General features: G+C 47.2%; 2 protein-coding genes across 7 annotated transcripts in view; both read left to right on the top strand.

Moving 5' to 3' along the window:
- The first annotated feature begins 3107 nt into the window (after positions 1-3107).
- LOC126869442 (protein Star-like) lies at positions 3108-14885 on the top strand. 4 transcript variants are annotated; one of them, XM_050625986.1, is made up of 6 exons: positions 3108-4958; positions 10088-10279; positions 11981-12194; positions 12846-13010; positions 13134-13325; positions 13489-14885. In XM_050625986.1, exons 1-6 carry the CDS (start codon positions 4885-4887, stop codon positions 13672-13674), a joined length of 1023 nt encoding a protein of 340 aa, XP_050481943.1. In that variant the 5' UTR covers positions 3108-4884; the 3' UTR covers positions 13675-14885. The 4 variants fall into 4 exon arrangements, with proteins under 4 accessions (XP_050481943.1, XP_050481946.1, XP_050481944.1 ...); XM_050625989.1 differs by lacking the exon at positions 3108-4958 and adding an exon at positions 4976-6865; XM_050625987.1 differs by lacking the exon at positions 3108-4958 and adding an exon at positions 8266-9570.
- Positions 14886-18103: 3218 nt separating this feature from the next.
- Positions 18104-20759, top strand: part of LOC126869437 (facilitated trehalose transporter Tret1-2 homolog) — a 38126-nt gene continuing 35470 nt past the window's right edge. The window contains exon 1 of one of the 3 annotated variants that reach the window (XM_050625975.1): positions 18104-20254. In XM_050625975.1, the coding sequence (XP_050481932.1) occupies positions 20133-20254 (122 nt within the window). In that variant the 5' untranslated portion in view covers positions 18104-20132. Of the gene's footprint in view, positions 20255-20596; positions 20748-20759 lie in introns of those variants that run through there. The other 2 variants (XM_050625972.1, XM_050625974.1) reach the window with 2 other exon arrangements.

The raw sequence follows: 20759 nt of genomic DNA on the forward strand, positions 1-20759 counted from the left end.
ACGCCGAAGATCGCTGTAAGTCCGAATAACCGGCAAGACGTCGGTCTTAATAACTTTCGAGACCGGATAACTCGCCGAAGAATCGAACTCTCTTACCAGGACCCTATTCTTCCTTCGATTCGATCTGCATCCTCGAGATCGGATCGAGGGTGAGCTACGTACGATAGAACGACGCGACTCTTCCGTTCGGTTTTCATCGGACTGTTCCGCTTCGAACGCGACGGCACGCGATTATTCGTCGCTTTTGTTTCAATGTCATAAACGATCGAAACGAATCTCTCTAGTTTTCCAGTCGCGATATATCGTTCGAATACGTTTTAACCTGACGCAGCGTTACGTTCGAGGTTCGCCTATCCGATACTGGTATCAAGATACTGGTGAAAAAAAAAAAAAAAAAAAAAAAATTCTGGTCGTTAATAAACGACAAAAAGTAATTTTACCTTCGACCTTATCCCCCAGAGTGTGAAATATTCGATATTCGAGTTGAACGCTAATCCGAGTTCAGCCTTTTTTCCATCATTATCTTTAATATCGCTAAGGCCATATATTCTGCTGTCATAAAATAAAATATTTCCCTTCGATAATAAGAAAAAGTCTGGATGAAAGCGCAACCGTATTTCATTGTTCGTTCCGTGGTCGCGAGAAGGAGTTGTTAAGACGCTGAAAGGCGTAACAGCGCCCATATTTTTCTCTCGTTATCACAAGAGGCTATTGTCTCGTCCGGAGATCTCGCTACTTGGTTTTTCGCTTCGCTTCGCTTCTTTTCCCGTACGACGTGGAAAAGACGACGAAAACGCGGCGCGAAGCAACGGTGATGTTCGAGCGACGTTCGAGCGGTGTTGAGATCGGCCAGGCGTTTCCACGCTACGATAAACAGCGCTCAAGAAACAACGACGTGGTTTGCTTCTGTTCGGTTTCATCGAAACGGGGAATCTGGTCGAAGCTATCGGAAACCCGACATCCAACTTTCTCGTTGTTATCGCAGCTGCCGTTGCCGCTTCCGTTATACGTACACACGCGTGTCCTGTCCGGTCAATAGTAATTCGCGTTTTGCATGCGCCCACACGCGGTCGTCTACGCTCGAACCGTATAACTCGACGACGTTGTTTCTTCCTTTCACTTCGATCGGCCGTTGTTTTCACGCTGTGGAACGCCTGACTTTTCCTCTTCGACGTGCATGCTCGCGCGCATAACTCGCACCCTCTTTACGTCGTGCCTCGATGAACATCGTGCTCCGGCTACCTCTGCCAACGATTAAACCGTTATTTCCACGAAATGTTGTTCTCGCGATTAACCTCTGGCTGCCTCCCTTCTCCGGATATGCCGATAAGCTGACGCGTAATCTTCATACACGACGCGTATATAAAGTCGATTTTTATATCGCAGAATATTACTCGTTCGTCGTGAAATTTATAGGCAACAAAACTTTTATTCGAAACGTTGTGAAATCCTCTCTTTCGAAGTTCGTAGCTTTTAATTCGTATTCTACACGGTGAAAGGGCTGTGTGTCAACTAGGAACGACAAGCACGCGGTGGACGCGTTAAAGATGGGTTCTGCGAGGCGATAGATCTTTATTTAACCTTCCGTTGTACGCGGTTATTCGATGAGCGAACGTACGTAGAAGAATTTCAGATTTCACCGCAGACACGTTTCTTCGTTAGGGCTACCAGGTGTTCCATGGATCAGCCCTGCGCGTTGCTCCGGTTTGCCATCGTCGAATAAACGATAGCTTTTACCACTTTCGTATAAATTCTGTTTTCCTATTTTCTTGTCGAAAAGCGGCCGAGTTTCTTATTTCGCGTCGAATCTTACATCGACCTTCGAGGCATTTTCCGAGAAAATGTTGCAACTTTTGAAACGTGCTGTACATCGGTATAAAAGACGGCGTTGCACAGCAAGGATCCGAAGAAGGTTTCTATTTTAAAGAGGAGTCTGCGGCCGAGAAATTATTTACGGCGCGGCCCATTTATTTTTGCAGTTACGCCTCGAGTGGAACTCGGTGAAGGTGGCCGTTCCTCTGCCGTTCAATCAACCGGGATGGTTAATTTAGAATAGTCTCCGACTCGTGAGAAATGGGTTTTATCGAAATACCGTCCGAAAGGTACAGCCGCGCTTCGATAAAAATGCTTCGAGTCGGAATGCATCGGCGATCGGCCGTGTACGGATATCCTCCGTCCGGAGAAAACAGAGACTCGGAGCAAGATGTTTCGGTCGAATCGATCCGAAAACGAAGCCGTTTCTCGACGGCACGAAGAGAAATACCGTCTCTTAAGCGCCCTTCTACGTGTATTTCTTCCCGGCGATTTAAATCGTAAGCCTAGCAGCGGGCAAACGTACTTTCCAGTCGCTTTGTTTACAAAACGAAGATCGCACGGTGGAAAGCAAAAGAGTCCTTCGAGAGTCGCTTGAAAAAAAGGAAATTTGGTCTTGCAGCTTTGCTATTTAACGTGCAAGGAGAATTCACGGACGTACGTGCGCCGAACGAAACGTTCTTTACAAAAAAAAAAAAAAAAAAAAAAAAAAACTACTGTTATCTTTCCATTATCCAGAAAAGTTACTCTTAAAAGGGATATCGTAGCGTAAAAAATAAACGCCGAGCTAAAATGCCGAATGGCAAACTTGCTCTTCCATCGGAGTAACTTAATATTCCACAACCGCAAACCCTACGACCTCAAAGTGAACCTGCCGTCTCTATAGTATTCTCCTTACAACGTCAAAGGTACAAGGGAAATCACGAAAAACTGTTTCAACCTTCCATTGACCGAAACTGTCGCGCGATCCCATTGAAACGATCTTTCGTCCGAGCGATCGTTCAAACTTGCCTTCGCGAATCGTAGACGAGAGTGGAACCGGCTGCGATCGAATCGGTGCCTGCACACGGGTCTCTCCATCGTTACTCGAGAGCGTTAACGATCGTTGGCAAAGCCACGAGACGAGTTGCTATCCGATCGATCGAGAAACCAAGCGACCGTTCTCGTCGGCGCGACGGTCGGGATTGCGGCCGTCGAGCGTGTAACACAAAGGCGGCTACGAGTACGAGTCGCAGGATCGATAACGCCTTTAGAACGCTACCGGACATGTACGTGGAACGAGGCGTAGAACGCGATGACCAACGGCGTAGAGGCTGGCCGCGTGACCCTTCGACGCGAGCTACACCGGAGTCGCTACACCCCGTGCGGATAGAAGGCAGCGTAGAGGGAAAGACTCGCTTAGTGTTGGATCTGGCAGATCCAATACGTATCCGTGTTTACCTACGTACGTAATTACGCAGAACCGAAGAACACCGTAGGAGAAACACCGTCGTATGGGATTATTGAGCACCACTGGCTTCTACCTGGTCGTTAATAGGAGAGCGGAGAGCACGGAATGTCCTCGTAAAAGCGAGCGAGAGGGACGGCGAGATTGAAGGGGATAGACGAGGAGGACACGGATGGCGGGCTGGTGTTTAAAGAAGGACACTCGATATAGGAGGCATTGTACCCGGTTACCGTCAGCCGTTCCAGGTGCTGGAGGGCAGTCGGCTCTCGCCACGGGACGGGCATATACGCTTGCATTTCCTTCTCCGTGCGAACGAAAGGAATCGTCGTCGTGCCTCGTCGATCGCACGCAGCGACGGCCGCGTGTTTCTTCAAGAGGAGAACGCCGCAGAAGACAGAAGAGAAGCGACGCGCGGCTTTTGCCGAGTTTCTCTAGCCACTAGCCAGCGAAACGGACCGATCGTCATCGCGGTCGTGGTCGTGGTCGTGGTCGTGGTCGTCGTCGTGGTCGTCGTGTGTCTGCACCGGGAATCGGGACGCACAGCCGGCGAAACGCGCGCGAGTGGGAGAGGATTGACGACGGGAAAGAGAGAGAGAGAAAGAGAGAGAGAGAGAGAGAGAGAGAGAGATTGAGTGAGAGAGTGAGAGAGTGAGAGAGTGAGAGAGTGAGAGAGCGAAGGGGGGAGAAGAGAGCGAGACCGAGTAAAAGGCAACAGGGGGGAAAGAGAGTCGAGGAGAGAAAGAGAACGAAAGAAAGAAAGGAAAATAAGGAGGGAAGAAGCGACAGGGACGGCTGTGGATCGTGTGCCGCTCTGCAGTGCGACATTCGACGACAACACACGCTCGTTGCTTCCCGTCCCTTCTACGGCACACCGAGTGCTAATCAACTTTCGTACACACGCGCGCTCCTCCGCGTCTCCTTCGCTGATTCCGCTTACGGACCCGTGCTCTCTTCGCCGCCTTAAAAACGCCGTTTCTCTTTGTTCCCGCGACTCCTTCGACCTCGACGCTGCTCGAATCCGCGAGTCGATCGGACGCCGCACGCTCGTCGATACGCTCGCGCGAGCTTGTCTCGCGTATACGTATATCATATACGTAGAAGAAAGTTACGTGACTGTACAAGGATCGTGGGGAACGTTCGTAAGGGCCGGTTTCTAACGACGCGGTTTTCACTCCGATCGAGACGGTAGTTGCTTTCGCGATGATCGATGTGGTGAAGAAGTGAAACGATCGCGCGTTCCAAGTACGATAGGCGGAGGTATTTCAGGATTTCGTGAATCGATTTGCGAGAGAAAGGGAAAAAGTAGAGCGACGGTCGACGCGTTTTTCCCCGCGCGTCAGAAAATCCGGCGGTTTGTAAACAGAGAGAGAGAGAGAGAGAGAGAGAGAGTCTCGACGAGTCACGAAACGAGCAGACGCTCCTACTCGCTTTTATCGACGATCGTTTCAACGTGCGAATCTTGCGCGAAGAAAAACGTAATCCGACCGGCCGAGTGCAGTGTTGGCGAGACGTGGAGGCATCGACGGAGGAGGATGTGCAGGAGGTCGGCCTGGTGATACAGCCTGGTCGATGTCTTCCGGGCGACGGTCACGTTACGTACGGGATGCGAGACACGAGCCACGCGAATGTTGTACCTCGTTGAATCTTCCTTCCCGCCAGGCGAATTATTCTGGACCGGCATGGAACCTGTGAAAGCCAAGTACGTAGTTTACATACATCAGCTAACTGCGGGAAATTTCGCAGAGTCGGAGAAACTCGTCGACGATGCGCGTGTCTCGGCTCTTTGTCCGCCGCCTTTCGTCCACGATCTACGTTGGTTTCCGCTCGATATTAAATTGCCGCGACGCTTCGTCGACCAGTTCGCATCTCCGGACTAACTTCGAGATCGTTGTTTTCAGTTTGTACGCGTTATACGCACGATTCAGAGACTGGAACGGAGACGAGCGATATCGTAGAAAGCCGCGTTTTCGCCGACGTCGACGTCGTTTTTTCGTGCTTTTCTTTTGTTCGCTATGTGCTGTACTTCCTTTTGATTAAACAAGTTCCGTTAGGTCCTTTCTTTACCGACGCACCGACGCACCATATCGATATATATCGTTTACTCGCGCAAATATCTCTTCGTTACAATTATCAACGATAATAAGCCGCTTTTCCCTTATCTCATCCTCTCTACTTTTTAAGCTCAAAGTTTTCGCTCGAATATTCCAGTTACAACGAGATCTTCCAGTTCGTAAATTCTCGGATTCTTATTCCCGTGCTTCTCGAACGATTCTCCTCTTTACACGAACAATTTCCTTCCAATTTGTTCCTTCTACCATGATTTTATTTCTCCCCGCGTCGCGCTTAACTAATCGTTTCGACCGAGCAGGAATCTCTGGATGAGAAATGGCGCCAAACGTTCCTCGTAGCCTTCACCTTCGACGGGTTTTTCAATCGACGCGCTTTGCGTCGCACGCACGCCTGTCCGATTTCCAAATTTCTATTTATTACTATCTTCGACGCGACATTACCGTTTCGAGCGCGGACAACCGTGAAATAGAGTTTACTCCGGTCGCGACGAATGGAGCTGACGTCGATACCATTGCCAGGCAAACTCGCAAGAAACGTCGTTTTCCCGATATCTCCTCTCGCGAAGAAATTCGTAAATATTTCGTGACTCGGTTCGACGACCATCGATCCACCGGAACTGGGGAATACGCGGAAAAAGTCGATCGGGAACGAGACGGCCAAATAGAAAGGGGGGAAATGGGAAAAATAATCGTCGTTGTTCGACGTTTTCTTCCCGATGGCGGAGTTGCTCCGTCGGAGGATAGAGCCTTCTTCGTGCTCGAATAAATTTCTTTCTTCTCTCTCCAATGACAACGCAGTACGAAAGGGTCTTCCGAAGTGAATCTTCCGTATCGTTTCGGATTTTTATATCTATCATTTTCCATAATCGTGGCGCGCGTCACGGAACGTACTTTGTCGTCTTTGTCGTCTGATGCGTCTCGCGATCTTTGCGAAGGTCGCAAGGCGTAGTAGGAGCGAAAACGAGGACGCGCGTCTAATGACTCGAATCTACGTAATTCGTCGCTCTAACTATCTACGCGAGTCGCCAAATTCCCATTCACGATTGACTTACGTGCGAACAGGCTTGATAAAATTACCGTCGCGATCGTTATTATCGCGTTTGTAAAGCGCGGTAGCAAAACGTCATCTCTGATCGGATATTGTGCGCGTAACGGCAATCGAATACGGTCACGCGTTCGTACGGCTGAATCGAACTCGGCAAATTCGCCGCGCAACATCCCCGCGATACTTTGGAAAATTGAGTTTTCCACGACGCGTTGATAATCGAAATGTCGCCGCTCCAATTTTCGTCGCAATCGCGTCAGTTCCGCGAATGGGCGTCGACTTTTGTACGCGTTTCGACGACACTTCCTCCGTCGAAGGACTGTATCTGCGATTAACCGAGGTCTCGTTTACGATATTCTTCTTTGAAACGGTAACTTTGTCTCTTTTTTGCCGTACGACTATCACGGCAGAAACAACTCGGATTTCGCGTACGTTGGATCGACCACGACCACGGGACGATGCACGTTGCTAACGGTATTCAAACAGACCTGGGTACATACTCGTATTTGCTTACACCTCACCGTCGGAGTAACGATCGCAGGCTGACCGATCGATCCGACGATCAAAGCGCAAAGCTGCCTTTTATATTCCGTCCATTCGCGCGTCTTTCGTCGTCGCCCTAAGCGCTAGAACTCGCAACTCGGTACGTCCATCGACGATCGGAACGAAGAAGTCGAGACGCGATGCACGGAATATGCGAAGATCGAAGCAAGGCGCTCGAGCTTCGGCAATAAAATTGGGTCGTTTAATTCAGGGAGCGTTCAACGCGTAAAACGCTCTCTGACGTGTCAACTATCGTCGCGTTGTGGAAATTAGGCCGCGACAAAGCGCGTGGTTTTACGCGATGCGCGCTACTTCGAATCGATTCATCGATGACATCTTGTCCAAAGATTCGGAGGAAAAATCGGTTTGCGAGCGTTGACGATACGAGACGTAGGATAAATACGGAAATAAATTTCTTTCTATGGTCTTTCGTACGAAACAAGGTTTACTCGCAAATATCGAAATACGTGGCTTTCGGAGATATGGAAGGGTTGGTATTCTTCTGGCGGAATATCGTATCCGAAGGTTTGCGCGTGGCAAGTTGGTTCCGATCGGTGGCTACCGGAGTTGCGGAAACTCGCTTAGAAAGCGCACGGTTACTCGAATGTCCGCGCTTCTGTTTCACGATTGCCGGAATATGGAACGTTTGGTAGTTGGAAGACTTCTCCGGTGGGAGGAACGTAACTTTTGTAATATTCGCTAGAGTTCCGTAGTTACTTCGAAGACGAGCTTCCGTCTAAAACAACGGATTTAAAAATTCAGTTTGTTCCGCGTTCTGGTCGAATAACGTTGCCTACGACGACTTTCCAGTCCGTTCAAACAATAGGGAACGTTCGTCGCTACTCGCAACTTACTTTCCCCCCATTAGTCTCTTTCATTTTGCAACGCGAGGTAACACCGTTTCCGCGTTAACATCCTTCCGCGTAACGAGGCTCGCTTCGACCGACCGTCGTCCTTCCCTCGGTGCTCTCGCTCGAACAGACGAGAAGAAAATTGCTGAAACGAAGTCTGAATGGAGTAAACGAGACGCGTAATCTGTTACGAAGGAACGGAACATCGCTAGGAAGAAACGACAACCGATAACCGAGCGTATTGTTGCTGTCGTCCTTTCGGATTTCTGGCACTTCGTTGATCGTTCCGACGGTAGATCAAATTCCCTCGATAAGTCTCTCTGTACGACAAACCGATTTCTCCGTACAAATCTTCGCACAACGACGCGTGACATTTTCATTGGCAAAATTCGTATCGAGATCGCGAGCGAAGACCAAAATTGTTAGTTTCTTGGACGATAACCTTGGAATTTTTACTTTTCTTCGTATTCAACGGCCAAAGGCTTGTCCGTGGTAAGCTTCGCCGACGAAGATATCGCGTGATTTTGCGCACGTTGCAGGATGGAACGAATTGATTGCCATTTTCTCGCAGTTAGAACGGCTCTATAGCGCCTTATAACGAAGTCGTAACGATATTATATCGTGATATCACGTGGATCGATGGAGAAACGGGGCCACGTTGCGAGGGAAAGATAGTTGCATCAGCTAAGATGCGGTTGCGTTACGGCATCGTGTGAAAGTTTAGCTATTCGCACGGTGAGCGTAACACGGATGACATCAGAAACCGGATCGTCTCGAATCTCGATCGAAAAAGTCGATTTCACTTCCGCGTAGATGAATATCCTCCGTGCAGATCGTCTGGTTTGTTCTTTCGTCCCGCGTCCGCGACGACCATGTACACTCGTGCGTAGTCGATAAGTACGATCGGCCATCGATCGCACTTTTATGCAGCGGGACGATCCTTCGGATTATATTTACGACTATGGCGTGTGTCGACTGGGTACGTCTTGCGTTATAATAATCGTTCGAGGCACGGTGCATCGCGTGAAACTCCAAGCAACGACACTCGTCGCCGCCATGGAGAATGAAAAAAACGAAGAGACGCAGATATATCGTACTACGCTGGCAGGGTAAATTTACTTTGAATTTACTCGTCCGGCGGATAGAACGATTTCTCTGAGAGTACACCCGGCTAGAATTTTCCACTCTTAGAAACGATTCTCGTTTTAAAGTCGTCGAGCTTGACGTTACGGTAATAACTGGAATTACAGACAGACGGAATACTTCGCTTACCGCGGATATAACGCGGCGAATGAGTTAACTCTTCGAGAATCTTACCTTCTGCCCGGTCGGTGTTCGTCCTTTCCCGCGCTCGGATCGAGTTCCCTTTCGAATTCGAATTGCAACAGGATCTCGTGCCCGTTATCTGGTTATTACAGCGCTGCGAGGTACGTACCTATGCAAGCAGCTGGTTCCCCGGTGAATTTAAACACGGCATTAAGTCAAATTGCAACGAAGCCTCGTGCACGCGACGATCGTATCGCGGTCCGAACTAACGTAAGGCGGCACGCGTTGCGAGTGGTTCGCAAGTGGCTCCGTAACTCCGTAGACTAGACGAATAGAGCGTGTCGAGAGACTTTGTTGAAACGTTATCCTTTGCTCTGGTCTTCCTTCGCTTCCGCGTCTCCTGTTTTCTATTTTCTATTTCTTTCTTTTCGTCGCATTTCTTCCCTCGCTGCATCCTCCCGCGTTCTGTACATTTATGTTCCTTTTAAATTCGTCCGAGCGCCGAAAGTCCTTAGACGTTGGAACGTTAAAGAGTAGGTATATTTGGGAAGAAAACGGCAAACGAACTTCGAATAGTACTCTTAAATAGAGGCTTGGCGAGGATCGAGTGACATCGAAGCCCTCGAGGCTTCCTTTCGTAGATAGGAAACGACAAACCGAAAGGTCGATGCCGCGGGCTCTGCGGCACAGTCGTTTACGACGGTAAACTCTCGTGGAATTTAAAGGGACGTAAAATTTTTACGAACCGCCACGCGTACGATTCGACGAATCGTCCTTCCCCCTAGGTACGAAATAAGCATCGAATTATACCACGGTTTACGACGTTGAATTATCAGCACCGTTACGGACCGTTGGCTCGATTCGATCGAACTCTTCCTCTCGGTCGACTCGATTTTTCTGATCGAACGTACCTTGCTCGATCGGAAGTACCATTCGCGAATATATTCCAGCGAACGATCGTTCGTAAGCGGATTTTTATCGTTTCTCGAGCTTTTTTTTTGCGTTACGGTACGATATAATCGAGCATCGAGGGTAAACGGTCTTATGGTTGCAGAATGGCTCCTACAGGGATTCCTCCGGTGACCGGTGTTCTACAGTCATCCACGGGATCGACTCTGTCAGGGAGCACGATAGCAAACTACAAGAAAAGCTGCTGGAGAAGAGTGGCCTCCTGCTTGGCGTTTCTCGCCGCTTTTTCCACTGCCATGACCTTGCTTCTCCTTTGGAGCGAGGCCACGACCATGAGGTAAGTTTCTTCGTACACGAAGCTAAAAACAGGAGGAAAAGAGTATCCGGTCGTTGCTCGTTTTCTGCGAATGCTTTAATCTCGTTTGTCGCTCCGTTTAGTACGTTTAAGAAATATGAAAGTTGATCTTCAAAATTTAAATACGGTTCCTTTCTTACCCTCGTTGTCCCGTACCTTGAAAGCGTACATGTAGCTGCGTACAAATTTTACAACGCCGTAAAATGAAAAACTCGGATGCTTCTGAAGCTATCGTCGCTCATCCCCGTTAGTCCAGCGAGAATGTTTAGTGTCCCTTTTTGTTGCTCTCCCCCTGTCTCTCTTTCTCTCTCTCAATATTCCGTATCCAGTTCGTTGAAATTTACAGTAATCCACGTGTCAATTTATGGCAATCAGGGAAAAACGAACGACAAATCGCGGACCGTATCGCTGATTTCGATTGATGTCTACCACAATTACGCATGCGTGTTGGTCCATCGCGAAACCGACCGGTCGTCTGGCCATTTTTCGAGCTCGTTTATCGTAGAAAGTTAAATATTTGATCGCAGGCTTTCATCGAGATTCGGATCAAAACACGGGTAATCCGGATAATTGATAAAGATCGTTTCAACTGTTATCAACGCCGATTGACGAGGTATTTGTGTAATTTCGCTCGTAATTTATACTTTTATGACGCGATTCGTCTCTCAGGCAAAAAAAAAAAGAGAAAAAAAAATATACTTTACAAGCGCGATGTACAAGTTGTTGTTTGCCTTCGAGCGAGATTCGATTAATTGCGTCGTTTCGTTTTGACGACGTTGCATCGTTTTCGATACAAAAAGTAATATTAGCGTGTAAATGCCAGAGTAGATAAAAAAGAAAGCGTGGAAACACCTTTGATACCTCGCGAGTAGTCGATACCTCGTTCGAGACGCGTGAAACAGCCAGTCCCTTATCTCCGGAGATCTGCAAAGAGCACGTTTCCAGTCGCGTTAAAGAAATACGATTGTTAAACGAAGTTAATTACTAGGTCGCTCGAGACGATTATCCTTTCCCTGGGACCCTCGTGACAAAGGCCGCGCACGACACGGGTCTTTCAAAGAAAGAACGTTCAACGTTTACTCGAAACAGGATCGCTATTAATATCGAACGTTGTTAATTAATCGACGTAATTAATTCGCTGTACTCGTTTGAATTTTAATCTCGAGCGTCCACGAGTTACGTAGCCGCGTCGTACTCGAAAATATTTGCATATTAAAGAGCTCGCATTCTTGGCGATCGTCTACGTATACTCGGGTCGTTTTATCGTTGACTCGATGCAACGGCGGAACGTAACAACGGTGAAATAAAGATAGACGCGGATGACGCGAATAACGTGGCCCACGCGAATCGCGATTCATCGTCGGATCTCCGAGTTCCAGCAAATCAGATTTTACGCTAAATCCGACAAGTACGAACAGATAAATTACGCCCTCGACTTCCGCGCAAGAATCGAACGATCCGTCCAACGATACGATCGTTCGAAACTTTTCGACGTCCGTGTAGTCGCTTCCCCGATAAACAAACGGGTATAGACGCATTCGCGGAGGCGTTCGAACGTCCGTCAATAGAACGTACACACGGCCTAAACGAGAAACAGTTCATCAACCACGTGTGTACATGCCGGGCTTAATAAGAGCTCGGCCGTCCATGTGTACTTACGTTAAAGCGGACGTTTCGTTGCAGGAGGCAGGCGTTCGACGCCAACATGACCAGGGACTACGTGTTGAACAGCGTCTCGATGGACAATCCTGAATTAGTCGCGTACATCAGAGAGGTTCAATTGAAGCCGACCACGCAGCAGGATCCGTCGAACGCCACTCAAACCACGCAGGAGAGGTACGTGGCGGGTCTGACCGAGGGAAAACGCGAGGGCGTGTACGTGGAGTACATCAGCAGGGTAAGGAGAGATCTTTCTCGTTCGTTCGGCCGACGACGGCCACGAGTGCCGTCAGCTAATTTACCTCCGAGGTTGATTTCCTCCCGAGTTTTAATAAGCAGCGAATATCAGTCAAAGTAGGAAAATTTGTTTCCCCGTCGAGCTTCGTCTCGTAGACATCTTATTATCTTATTATTACGAATCAGCGAGGAATTCAAGCGGTTTCGCGTACTTTTTGATTATTTTAACGCGATATTTCGATTCGCCACTCGGCTAACTAGAATAATATTTAAGTAGCGCGTATATTTAAACGGGACTATATTTATCGAGTCGAAATTTCAGTCGGAGCACTCGACGACTAATTGAATTTCTGCCGAATAGAACTACCGTTAACAAGGAGATGGCACGAAGCAGTTGGCTGTGCGCGCGTTCGATGCTTTAGGTTGACGATAAGAGAGCCCGAAAAGGATTCGATCGCGTCGATGCGACCTTTTTAATTTCTTTTATTTTTATCGACTTCTTACGTCCGAAGCATTTTCGTTAGAATTTTCGCTCTTAAAGTCGGAGAAGGGAGTAGGCGGAGAAAAGATCGCCTGTCTAGAATTCGGATACGCAGATAATATGTTATCGCGAGATTTATTTAAGAATTATACGAATTATTTCGTTTCGCAGATAGGTGCCATTTCCAGTACGGGCTGGTTGGAACGTAACTTAAGTTGGAAAGGCGTTCTGATCCTGACTGATCCCAGAAGCTTCTTCGAGGCGCACAGAAGCACCAGAAATCCAAAGACCAGAGTTCTTCACGCTTGCCTCAGTACCGACAAGGATACCAAAGAAGTGAGCGTATATTCGAAATGTTCTTTGATTCGTATCCGCTCCGCCGATCCAGACAAATCTCGTTAATTCTAATCTACCTACGACGACGCTTTTGTCTCTATGCGAGCTCGTTCGAATTTGTAGATTACCTATCATCAAGAATCCGAGGTTCAAGTTACCAAATTGGGCGAAGGGCCGAACAGCCTCGTGCCGTCGGACGATGGTTTCCCGACCACGAGATTGAAATGCTTCCCTTTGTACAGCGTTTTATTGGCGTACAGTGCCACTACCTTGGATTACCTGAGTCTAGATAGTCCGGATGCGCAAGACAGTCAGGTAAATATCGTTAGGGATTTCCGAAATTCCGTATCCAATACGTTTTATGATATTTTCTCCTGTTTTCGTACGACGGTCCGTTCCTTAACTTTTCCGTCGTCCAGCGTGGATCGTTACCGTCCAAAGAAAATATTTTCTTTTCACGTTGATCGTGTTTGTGCAGGTTCTGGATACGATCCCCTGGGAGACCACCAGGATATCCGTAGTGTCTATTCGCTGGAGTCCTCATCATAGCGAAACCGAGACGAAAAGCCTGATCGATAAGATGACTAGCAGACGATACAAGCTGATGTACACGACCGACACGGGGAACTTGATCTTCTTGTACAACGCGTTGCTTAAGATTTGAACATGCTTGACTAGGCTTGTTTTCCACCGACGCAGCACCGTTCTACGTTTCTTCGTGCGTTTTTAAACGAACACGGGCTCCAACAGCGACGAGAAATATCTTTCTTTCGAGTAAATGAAAAATCGTTGGCGGAACGGCGTTCGTGACTTTCCTTTAACGATCGAACGAAATCTGGGTCGCCGGAACGATTCTCGCTTCGTCGTCGAATCAAAGGAGACGCGAACTCCGTCGTCGAACGTACCTTTTATTTTCTATAAAAATATGTTTCTTACCGAGCGTGCGCGTATCGGATCGTAGAACGACCAAGATTTTTCGTTTTCCTCCGTTTATATACATCGATACGCGTCTAGTATCGACGAATAGACTAGCCGTTTCTTCGTTCTTCGTTTATCTTTCTTTCCGCGACAAAGACTGAGTCGAGAGTTATTTCCCCGAAGTATAGTTATCCACAACGACGCTGATCGACCAGAGTCTCCGGCGTCGAATCTCCTTCGTACGAACGTACGATTCAACGATCGATCGATCGTCGTTTTTGGTGCGGACAAGCTCGTACGCGCTTTGCTTTACGGCGAACGAAGGAAAAGAATCGAGAGAAACAAGCGTATTTAGTTTCGTATTTTCGTATTTTAGCGTAGATTCGTTTTAATCTAACGTGGAGCCAGCGTCGGATCAGGACGATACTGGCACGTTTTACGAATAACGTAGACTTTATTTTGTCAAAGATCGACAGCATCGTGACCTACTAGTAGTACCCACCAAAAACGATCGTTACTCGCGATTTAACGAGCTCTGTCACAGTGATAACGGATTTGATTACCTACACCACGGGCCTTATTAGCACGTAAGTCGATACTTAATTAAGCTATACTAGGATACGATAAACTTGTTGTCCTCTGCTCCTTACCAAGGGCTGCTCTGCCGTGCCCCTTTATCGAGTCTTTCGTAGGATCCCAGCAGTCGTTGCTTTTACGACCAGGATAAAGTAGGTTCTTTATCGTAGGGCGGGAGCGGGGGGTAGAAGCGGGGGCGGGCAGGGTTTCCAAGTTACTCGACACCAATCATATTCGAGCTCAAAATTGCCATCTGCTCGCTTTCTTTATTGATTTTTCACGATGGTCGTTGCCGTTCTTGGCCTACGGCTTATTCTCCGACCCGCAAGCAAGCGATCGCTTTCGTTCTATTTTCTCTTAGGACAGGGATACGATCGTTGGCCACCTTTTGCCATTTTGTACGAAAGACCTTCGTACGACAGATCTCGAGAAGTTTGCCGTTCCGAACTCCACCTAGATAGGAAGGTTCTTCGAGTTGAAACGATTTCTTACGCTTCTTGCGAAGACCATCGTAGGAGCGGAGGAAATCCGATGGTACGAACGCGTCCAGCGTGGCGCTTCGAGCAAAACGATAGCCGATTACAGGGAGCGCGATTACTTAATTACGCTGTTCTCGCGATAAACTTAGCAGGGTTTATCGGTCGTCTGGCCATGGTCACCGGTGTCGAGCAAATGGCAATTTATTTTCGACCAGCGTCTCGTCCGATGGTTTCGATCGAAGGAAACGGATCGTTCCTATTTCGACGGAACGTTCGTTGTTCGCGATGTTCGGCTCGTATTCGGCCAGATACGACAGACGGTATACGATAATACGCCTTACGACCTACGACCCGTCGCTGTCGGTCTGGTCGAGAATTACGAGCTGCGCTTGCAATTATCCGACACATAGACGCACGTACGCACTCGTACACGCACTCGTACGGGTTTCGCTCGTTTGTACTTACGTTATCGGAGGTCTGCCAACCACCGCCTCCCTGATCGTCCAGTCGAGAGACGCGTCCTCTTCAGCTGTTTTTTTTTTTTTCTCACCTCGAAAGCACCCCGAGAACAAGATGTTTGTAACGCGTGTTATTTCGTTCCGAGAGAAGCGGGCCGATTCTTTCGGAGAAGAATATGCGTAGATATTTTGGAAATTCGCGTTTTTTTTATATTCCAATGAAGAAAAGTGTATTTTTGTTTTTTAAAATAAAATCAGTAATTTTGAAAAACGACGGTCTTCGTTAAGCTTCTTTTACCCGTCCTCCGCTACTCGTGGAAAATTTCATTCGATAGACGGCGCTAATTGCTCCATTCTATGGCCCGAACCACGCAAATTCTCGCTTCTTTGTCTTCCGTGGGAAAAGTTTACAAGGTCCGTTCTAATAGTAAAGTGGCAAACCACTAAAGTAAAGTTAACAAAGACGCTACTTGTACCGTTCTTCTTTGCACGTTCAAGGACCGAATACATCGGAGAAAATATGGCAATTTAGCGACAAATCGCGCGGGTTATATTTTTAATACGTCTCCTACCGCACCGCGTTTTCATCGACGAAGCGTCTCGACGCGATGGTCGCCTCGAGCGTTCTGCGAGGAAGATGGGACGACGTAGCTCGCGAATATCTCTACGGTTTGCGATTCTTGTACGTACGCTTGAAAGGTAGTGGAAGAAAACGGAGAACCGTCTTGGAAACGGTATACTCGACTTTTCCCAGCGATTTCTTTTTCACCGAAGGAACGATTACGATTCGACGTGGAAGGTTTTCGAGTCGTTGAAAACTCGGATCGAAGATTACGATCCTTCTTTGACGATAGTCCTCCGTGTGCTTTACGAACGATTTATAATCGTTGGGAGTTCGATCGTCCAAACAAGACTTCGGGAAGAAATTTCGGGAAGAGAAATTCTCATTGCGAGTAGTTTCCTGGGAAACGTGGAATGTTCCAGCGATCCGTCATCCTGATGAAATACTTGTCAGAGGGAAAGGACGTTTTGCCGGTTGTTTCGTTAAAATTTTCTTATCGCTCACCGTATTATTACACATTTATCTACGTGGTGGATCGTCGTGAAATTTTATACGTTGCCTCTCGCGACACAAGCGGAGAAAATTACCGTCGGATGCAGCATCATCCAGGTCAGCTGTGATCGCGTCATTCAACGTATAATTCTTTTTCATTAGCCACGCAGAGAACGTGGAACGGAAGAGGTTCTATCTCGCCGGCATCATCCTCGTTGCCTTTCCTGCGTTTTAATTAATTAACTTTTCGCCAGACCACGCGCTACTTCTCATTTTGACTTTTCGTTACCTTGTTGCGGCACGCGATCCGAATCGATCACCGGCAAGTGGGTCAGCCCACGAAATAACACGGTTTTCCCTGGAAGCGCGCAACAAGGCAATAAAAACTGGCCAGTCGTTCGTTCGCGATAAATTCCGAGTTAGCGAACACGAACTCCGAGACGGGAAGCTGTTACATTCTGCCGGGATCGATCATTCTGCCGCTTCTCCGTAAAACTGAAAATAATAAATCGACGTAAACGAAGAAAGACTGACGGCAAGACGCGTCAGCGATAACGAGGAAAATTTGATTCGTATCGCGAACGTATCTCGCGATTGGGCGTTCGCGATCGATCGCGAACTTGATCGATACCCGAGTACTTTTTTCTCGAGGACGTTGCCACTGAATTATTCTATTGCGAGGCTTTTTCGCGCTTCGACGCAAATTTTCCGACGAGAGTGTCGCAACAAGTACGATGGAACGATCCGATCGAACCGAAGTCGGAAACCAGTTTTTACAGTTTTTTAAAGCGGCAAGGTGAGATCTGGCGAAGGTGAACTTAACGGTAGCGGTTACCGCGGTTCGTTCCACTTCAAAATCGTTTAAAGGCTCGGTAGACGCGATATTCGATTTCCGGATTTCCGTATAATGGCGTACGTTTAAGAGCGTAATTCGCGAGTCTATCGCGTTCTCAGAGTAGTTTGTTACCACTTTGTTTATACGTATGTCAGTAGGATATGTATACAGCTTCGGTAATGAACGATTAAACGAATCACAGAGGAGAAAAGCCGCGTAATCGATGTTACGAAAGGTAAAAATAAAGGAAAATAAATTGGCGAGTGTTCGATGTTATCCTTGGCTCGATTCTACGCTAGGGAAAGCAAATGCGAAACGATCGATGCAACTCCGTCGATCTGTCTGTTAATCGATCGACGTCGCTGCAGGGTGCTTTAATTTAGATCGTGACCAGATCGTAGCGACTACCGTATATTATAGTTTAACGCAAGATCATGGTTGGACGTTTAATCACGGAGGGAAAATCCGATGTCGCTGATAAGACGTCGGTTTATCTCGGAAAGTTTGCCTTCGGTAGTTTCTTTTCTTTTCTTTGGCCGTATCATCGCCGTGATAAAGATTGCAAACGGCGCGCGCAAGTGTTTGTTATCGTTTGGGATCAAACCGAGATTTATCGACGGTGCTCCTTCCCCGTTCTTTTAACGAATTCCAAACGAATTAAGATAAAGTTTCATTGTCAACCGTTTGATTTATCGCGCTGCTCGTATATCACTCGCGACTTCGCCGCTCGCTACCGACGATCAGAGTTCTTTAATTACATCGAAGCGTCTTATTTTTCACGCCTTCCGATTTACTTCGCTTCCGTTTGTTTCTCTCATTTTTTCGCGGATCCGCTCGAGAAAAGGGAATGAGTATCGAGTAATGGCGATGATTCGTAGCCAAGGTGCGACGCGAGTTCCTGATTTGCGATTTTCGAGCACTGTGAGAAACCGATAACGGTGATTCGACGGCGAAGCAAGCACGTTCTAACCGATGAAATCGAATCGGACCGCTTGATAAATCGACCCATTTAATCGCTTTTGTTCGCGTTTGGGCTGATTATAACGCTGCAATTATATTTCGATTAGAACGCTCTTTTCAAATATCGATAGCGGGCTTACGCTTAACGATTACGCGCCGTTTTATCATCGATGAAACATCCATGGAGTAATTTACTTTGGCCGTTTCTGCTTCTCTCGGGTATAATCGGTTTCTTCGAAATGAACTTTATCGTAAAACGTTGCCGAGAATTACGTCTTCCCGTTAACGTGCAGCGGTATCCGGAAGCGGAGCACGTCCACGTTGACGAGCTTCGTTCGAATAATTAAATTCCTGCGGTGGCTCGACCAACCTCGATCTACGGAGATAACGTATCGCTCGTCGTTGCTACACGTGCCAGCGAACCAATTTATAATTGCCGAATAACGAGGTCTGCGCGGTCACCGTTCGTCGGAATTATGGTCCCTACGCGTAACGTTCGCGTTGCGGCCAGGTCGAAGTACCTTTTCGTTTCGAATTTCCCTGCAATTATGTCCAGGCTGGATGTTCGGATCTTCTTTAGACTCTCTATTTTCAGAGTTCCTTTCGGCGTAAGAACATCGCGGACGGGTCGTTTGACGTTTTTCCACTCGCCCGCTTCGTTTCGTGCGTTTAAACGCGTCAAAGGGCTGACTTTCTTACAGCTGTTTCTGGTTTCCTGATTGGAAAATTTTAAGCTCGTTATTTAAATTTCATTTTAAGATTATCATCGGTATAGGGGCTAGCAAATATACACGAACAAAAGTGTACAAGAAGAATGATCGAACGTAAATTGGTTCGTAAGTCGAAGATCAAAGCCGAGCTGTAAAGTTAAAGACGGCTATATGTATAGGAAAAAGTTAACATTAAAGGACAATATATTTGGAAATAATTGGAGATTCCACCGGTGAAGGTTTGAGTTTCGGCCTGGCACGGTCTTAACGTTACTCGCGAAAATAAGAAGCAGGGGAAAAGTTGCGAGAAACACGACGGAAGAAACTAAAATTTCTGTCGATGGTCGAATTGCGATTAGATCGACGACGATTCGAAACGCGATCGAGAGATAACGTTGATCCATGAGGATTTTAGAGGAATCGATCGAAGAGGCGCGTTTAAAAATTGTTTACCGACCGATTTACTCGGATTAGTGGAAATTAAGCGCAAGCTTATGGAAAAGCGGCGATTTAAACGACACGGTAGCTATGTTTGATATTTTAACGTTTAACGAAAAGGAACGTAATTTTATCGATCAAAGAGGGAGGAATCACCTGTTACTTGCGAAAAGAAGAAGATAAGCGTAGAAAGAATTTTTACACTTTGGTTTATGTTTTATTTTGTATTTTACAAACGACGTAAAAAGCACGATAACGCATTTCTTTCGAATCAAGAGCACGAGAAGGACGAAAATGACAAACATGTTATGCGATGCAATTGAAACGATCGTCGCTTTGATCGCGATCGATACGAACAGATATCGACGAGCAACGTGCCGTTGCATCGGTAATTATCGTTCGGCTAATGTCGTACGTTTTTCGAATCGTAGGCTTTTAGTTAAATCGGGATTTAATTGGAACCCCCTAGCCAAACCGAGAGTCGAATATACTCTGTACGTATCGATAAACCGTCCGTGTACACGTTTGTTCGTCGAATGCAAATGAAATTGCGAATTACATCGTATGCTAGTTAACCAATGGCACAATAGTATAATCCATCGATCCAACGTCGTGTTTCCGATGAATTCAAGCAGAAGTTTCCATAAAGGGTACCACACCTTGTACCTAGATAAACGTTGCTCGTCGACGGTTGATGTTTCGAAACAGCGGCTCGCAATTTTATTTTGCGTATAATGGAAGACGGTGGAGACTACCGTGGAATTTTCACCTGCACCACCTCGCACGACGTTTCTCTGAAAATTCAACGTATAGAAGGTACCAGCGAAATTAAGCGAGAAGCGCACCACCGGCTCTTAATTCCTTTCTGAAAGATCTTCCTCGCCGATTCGGCGTATAAGAGAGCCGAATTTTAATTCGTTCTTACATTCTCCTTCTTCTGACGGAAATTTCGGCTCTTGGAAATCGACGAACGTAACCCGTGCTAACGCTCCGATTCATTGTAAACATCGATACGTCGTCGTGATTTCTACGGCTGTTTTTTTTTTCACTTTGATCGTAAGCGATAATAAACGAGACTAGTGATAATGATGGTCAGATAGTGGCGGGTGCGATATATGCTGGCCCCTCGCTGTCACCGAGATCATTCGGTTTCACTCGATCGTCTCTGCTCTATCCGAAATATGCGGTTTACCTAAAGTGTTCGTCGCGTCGATTCCAACATCGATAAACGGTGCTCGTTTTACGCGTCGAAGGATTCGAATTTTCTCGCAGCAGAGAGGTAGAAAGAAAGAATCGAGAGAAAGAGGAGGTAAAGGAAGAA

Source organism: Bombus huntii, chromosome 9, assembly GCF_024542735.1.
Source record: "Bombus huntii isolate Logan2020A chromosome 9, iyBomHunt1.1, whole genome shotgun sequence".
In the NCBI taxonomy this organism is placed as follows: Eukaryota; Metazoa; Arthropoda; class Insecta; order Hymenoptera; family Apidae; genus Bombus; species Bombus huntii.

Excerpts from the sequence above, each read along its gene's own strand:
- LOC126869442 (XM_050625986.1), top strand. The coding sequence starts at position 4,885 with ATGTTGTACCTCGTTGAATCTTCCTTCCCGCCAGGCGAATTATTCTGG. Across the intron at positions 4,959-10,087 it reads ATGGAACCTGTGAAAGCCAA|AATGGCTCCTACAGGGATTC; the intron begins GTACGTAGTTTA and ends TTATGGTTGCAG. Across the intron at positions 13,011-13,133 it reads CCGACAAGGATACCAAAGAA|ATTACCTATCATCAAGAATC; the intron begins GTGAGCGTATAT and ends TCGAATTTGTAG.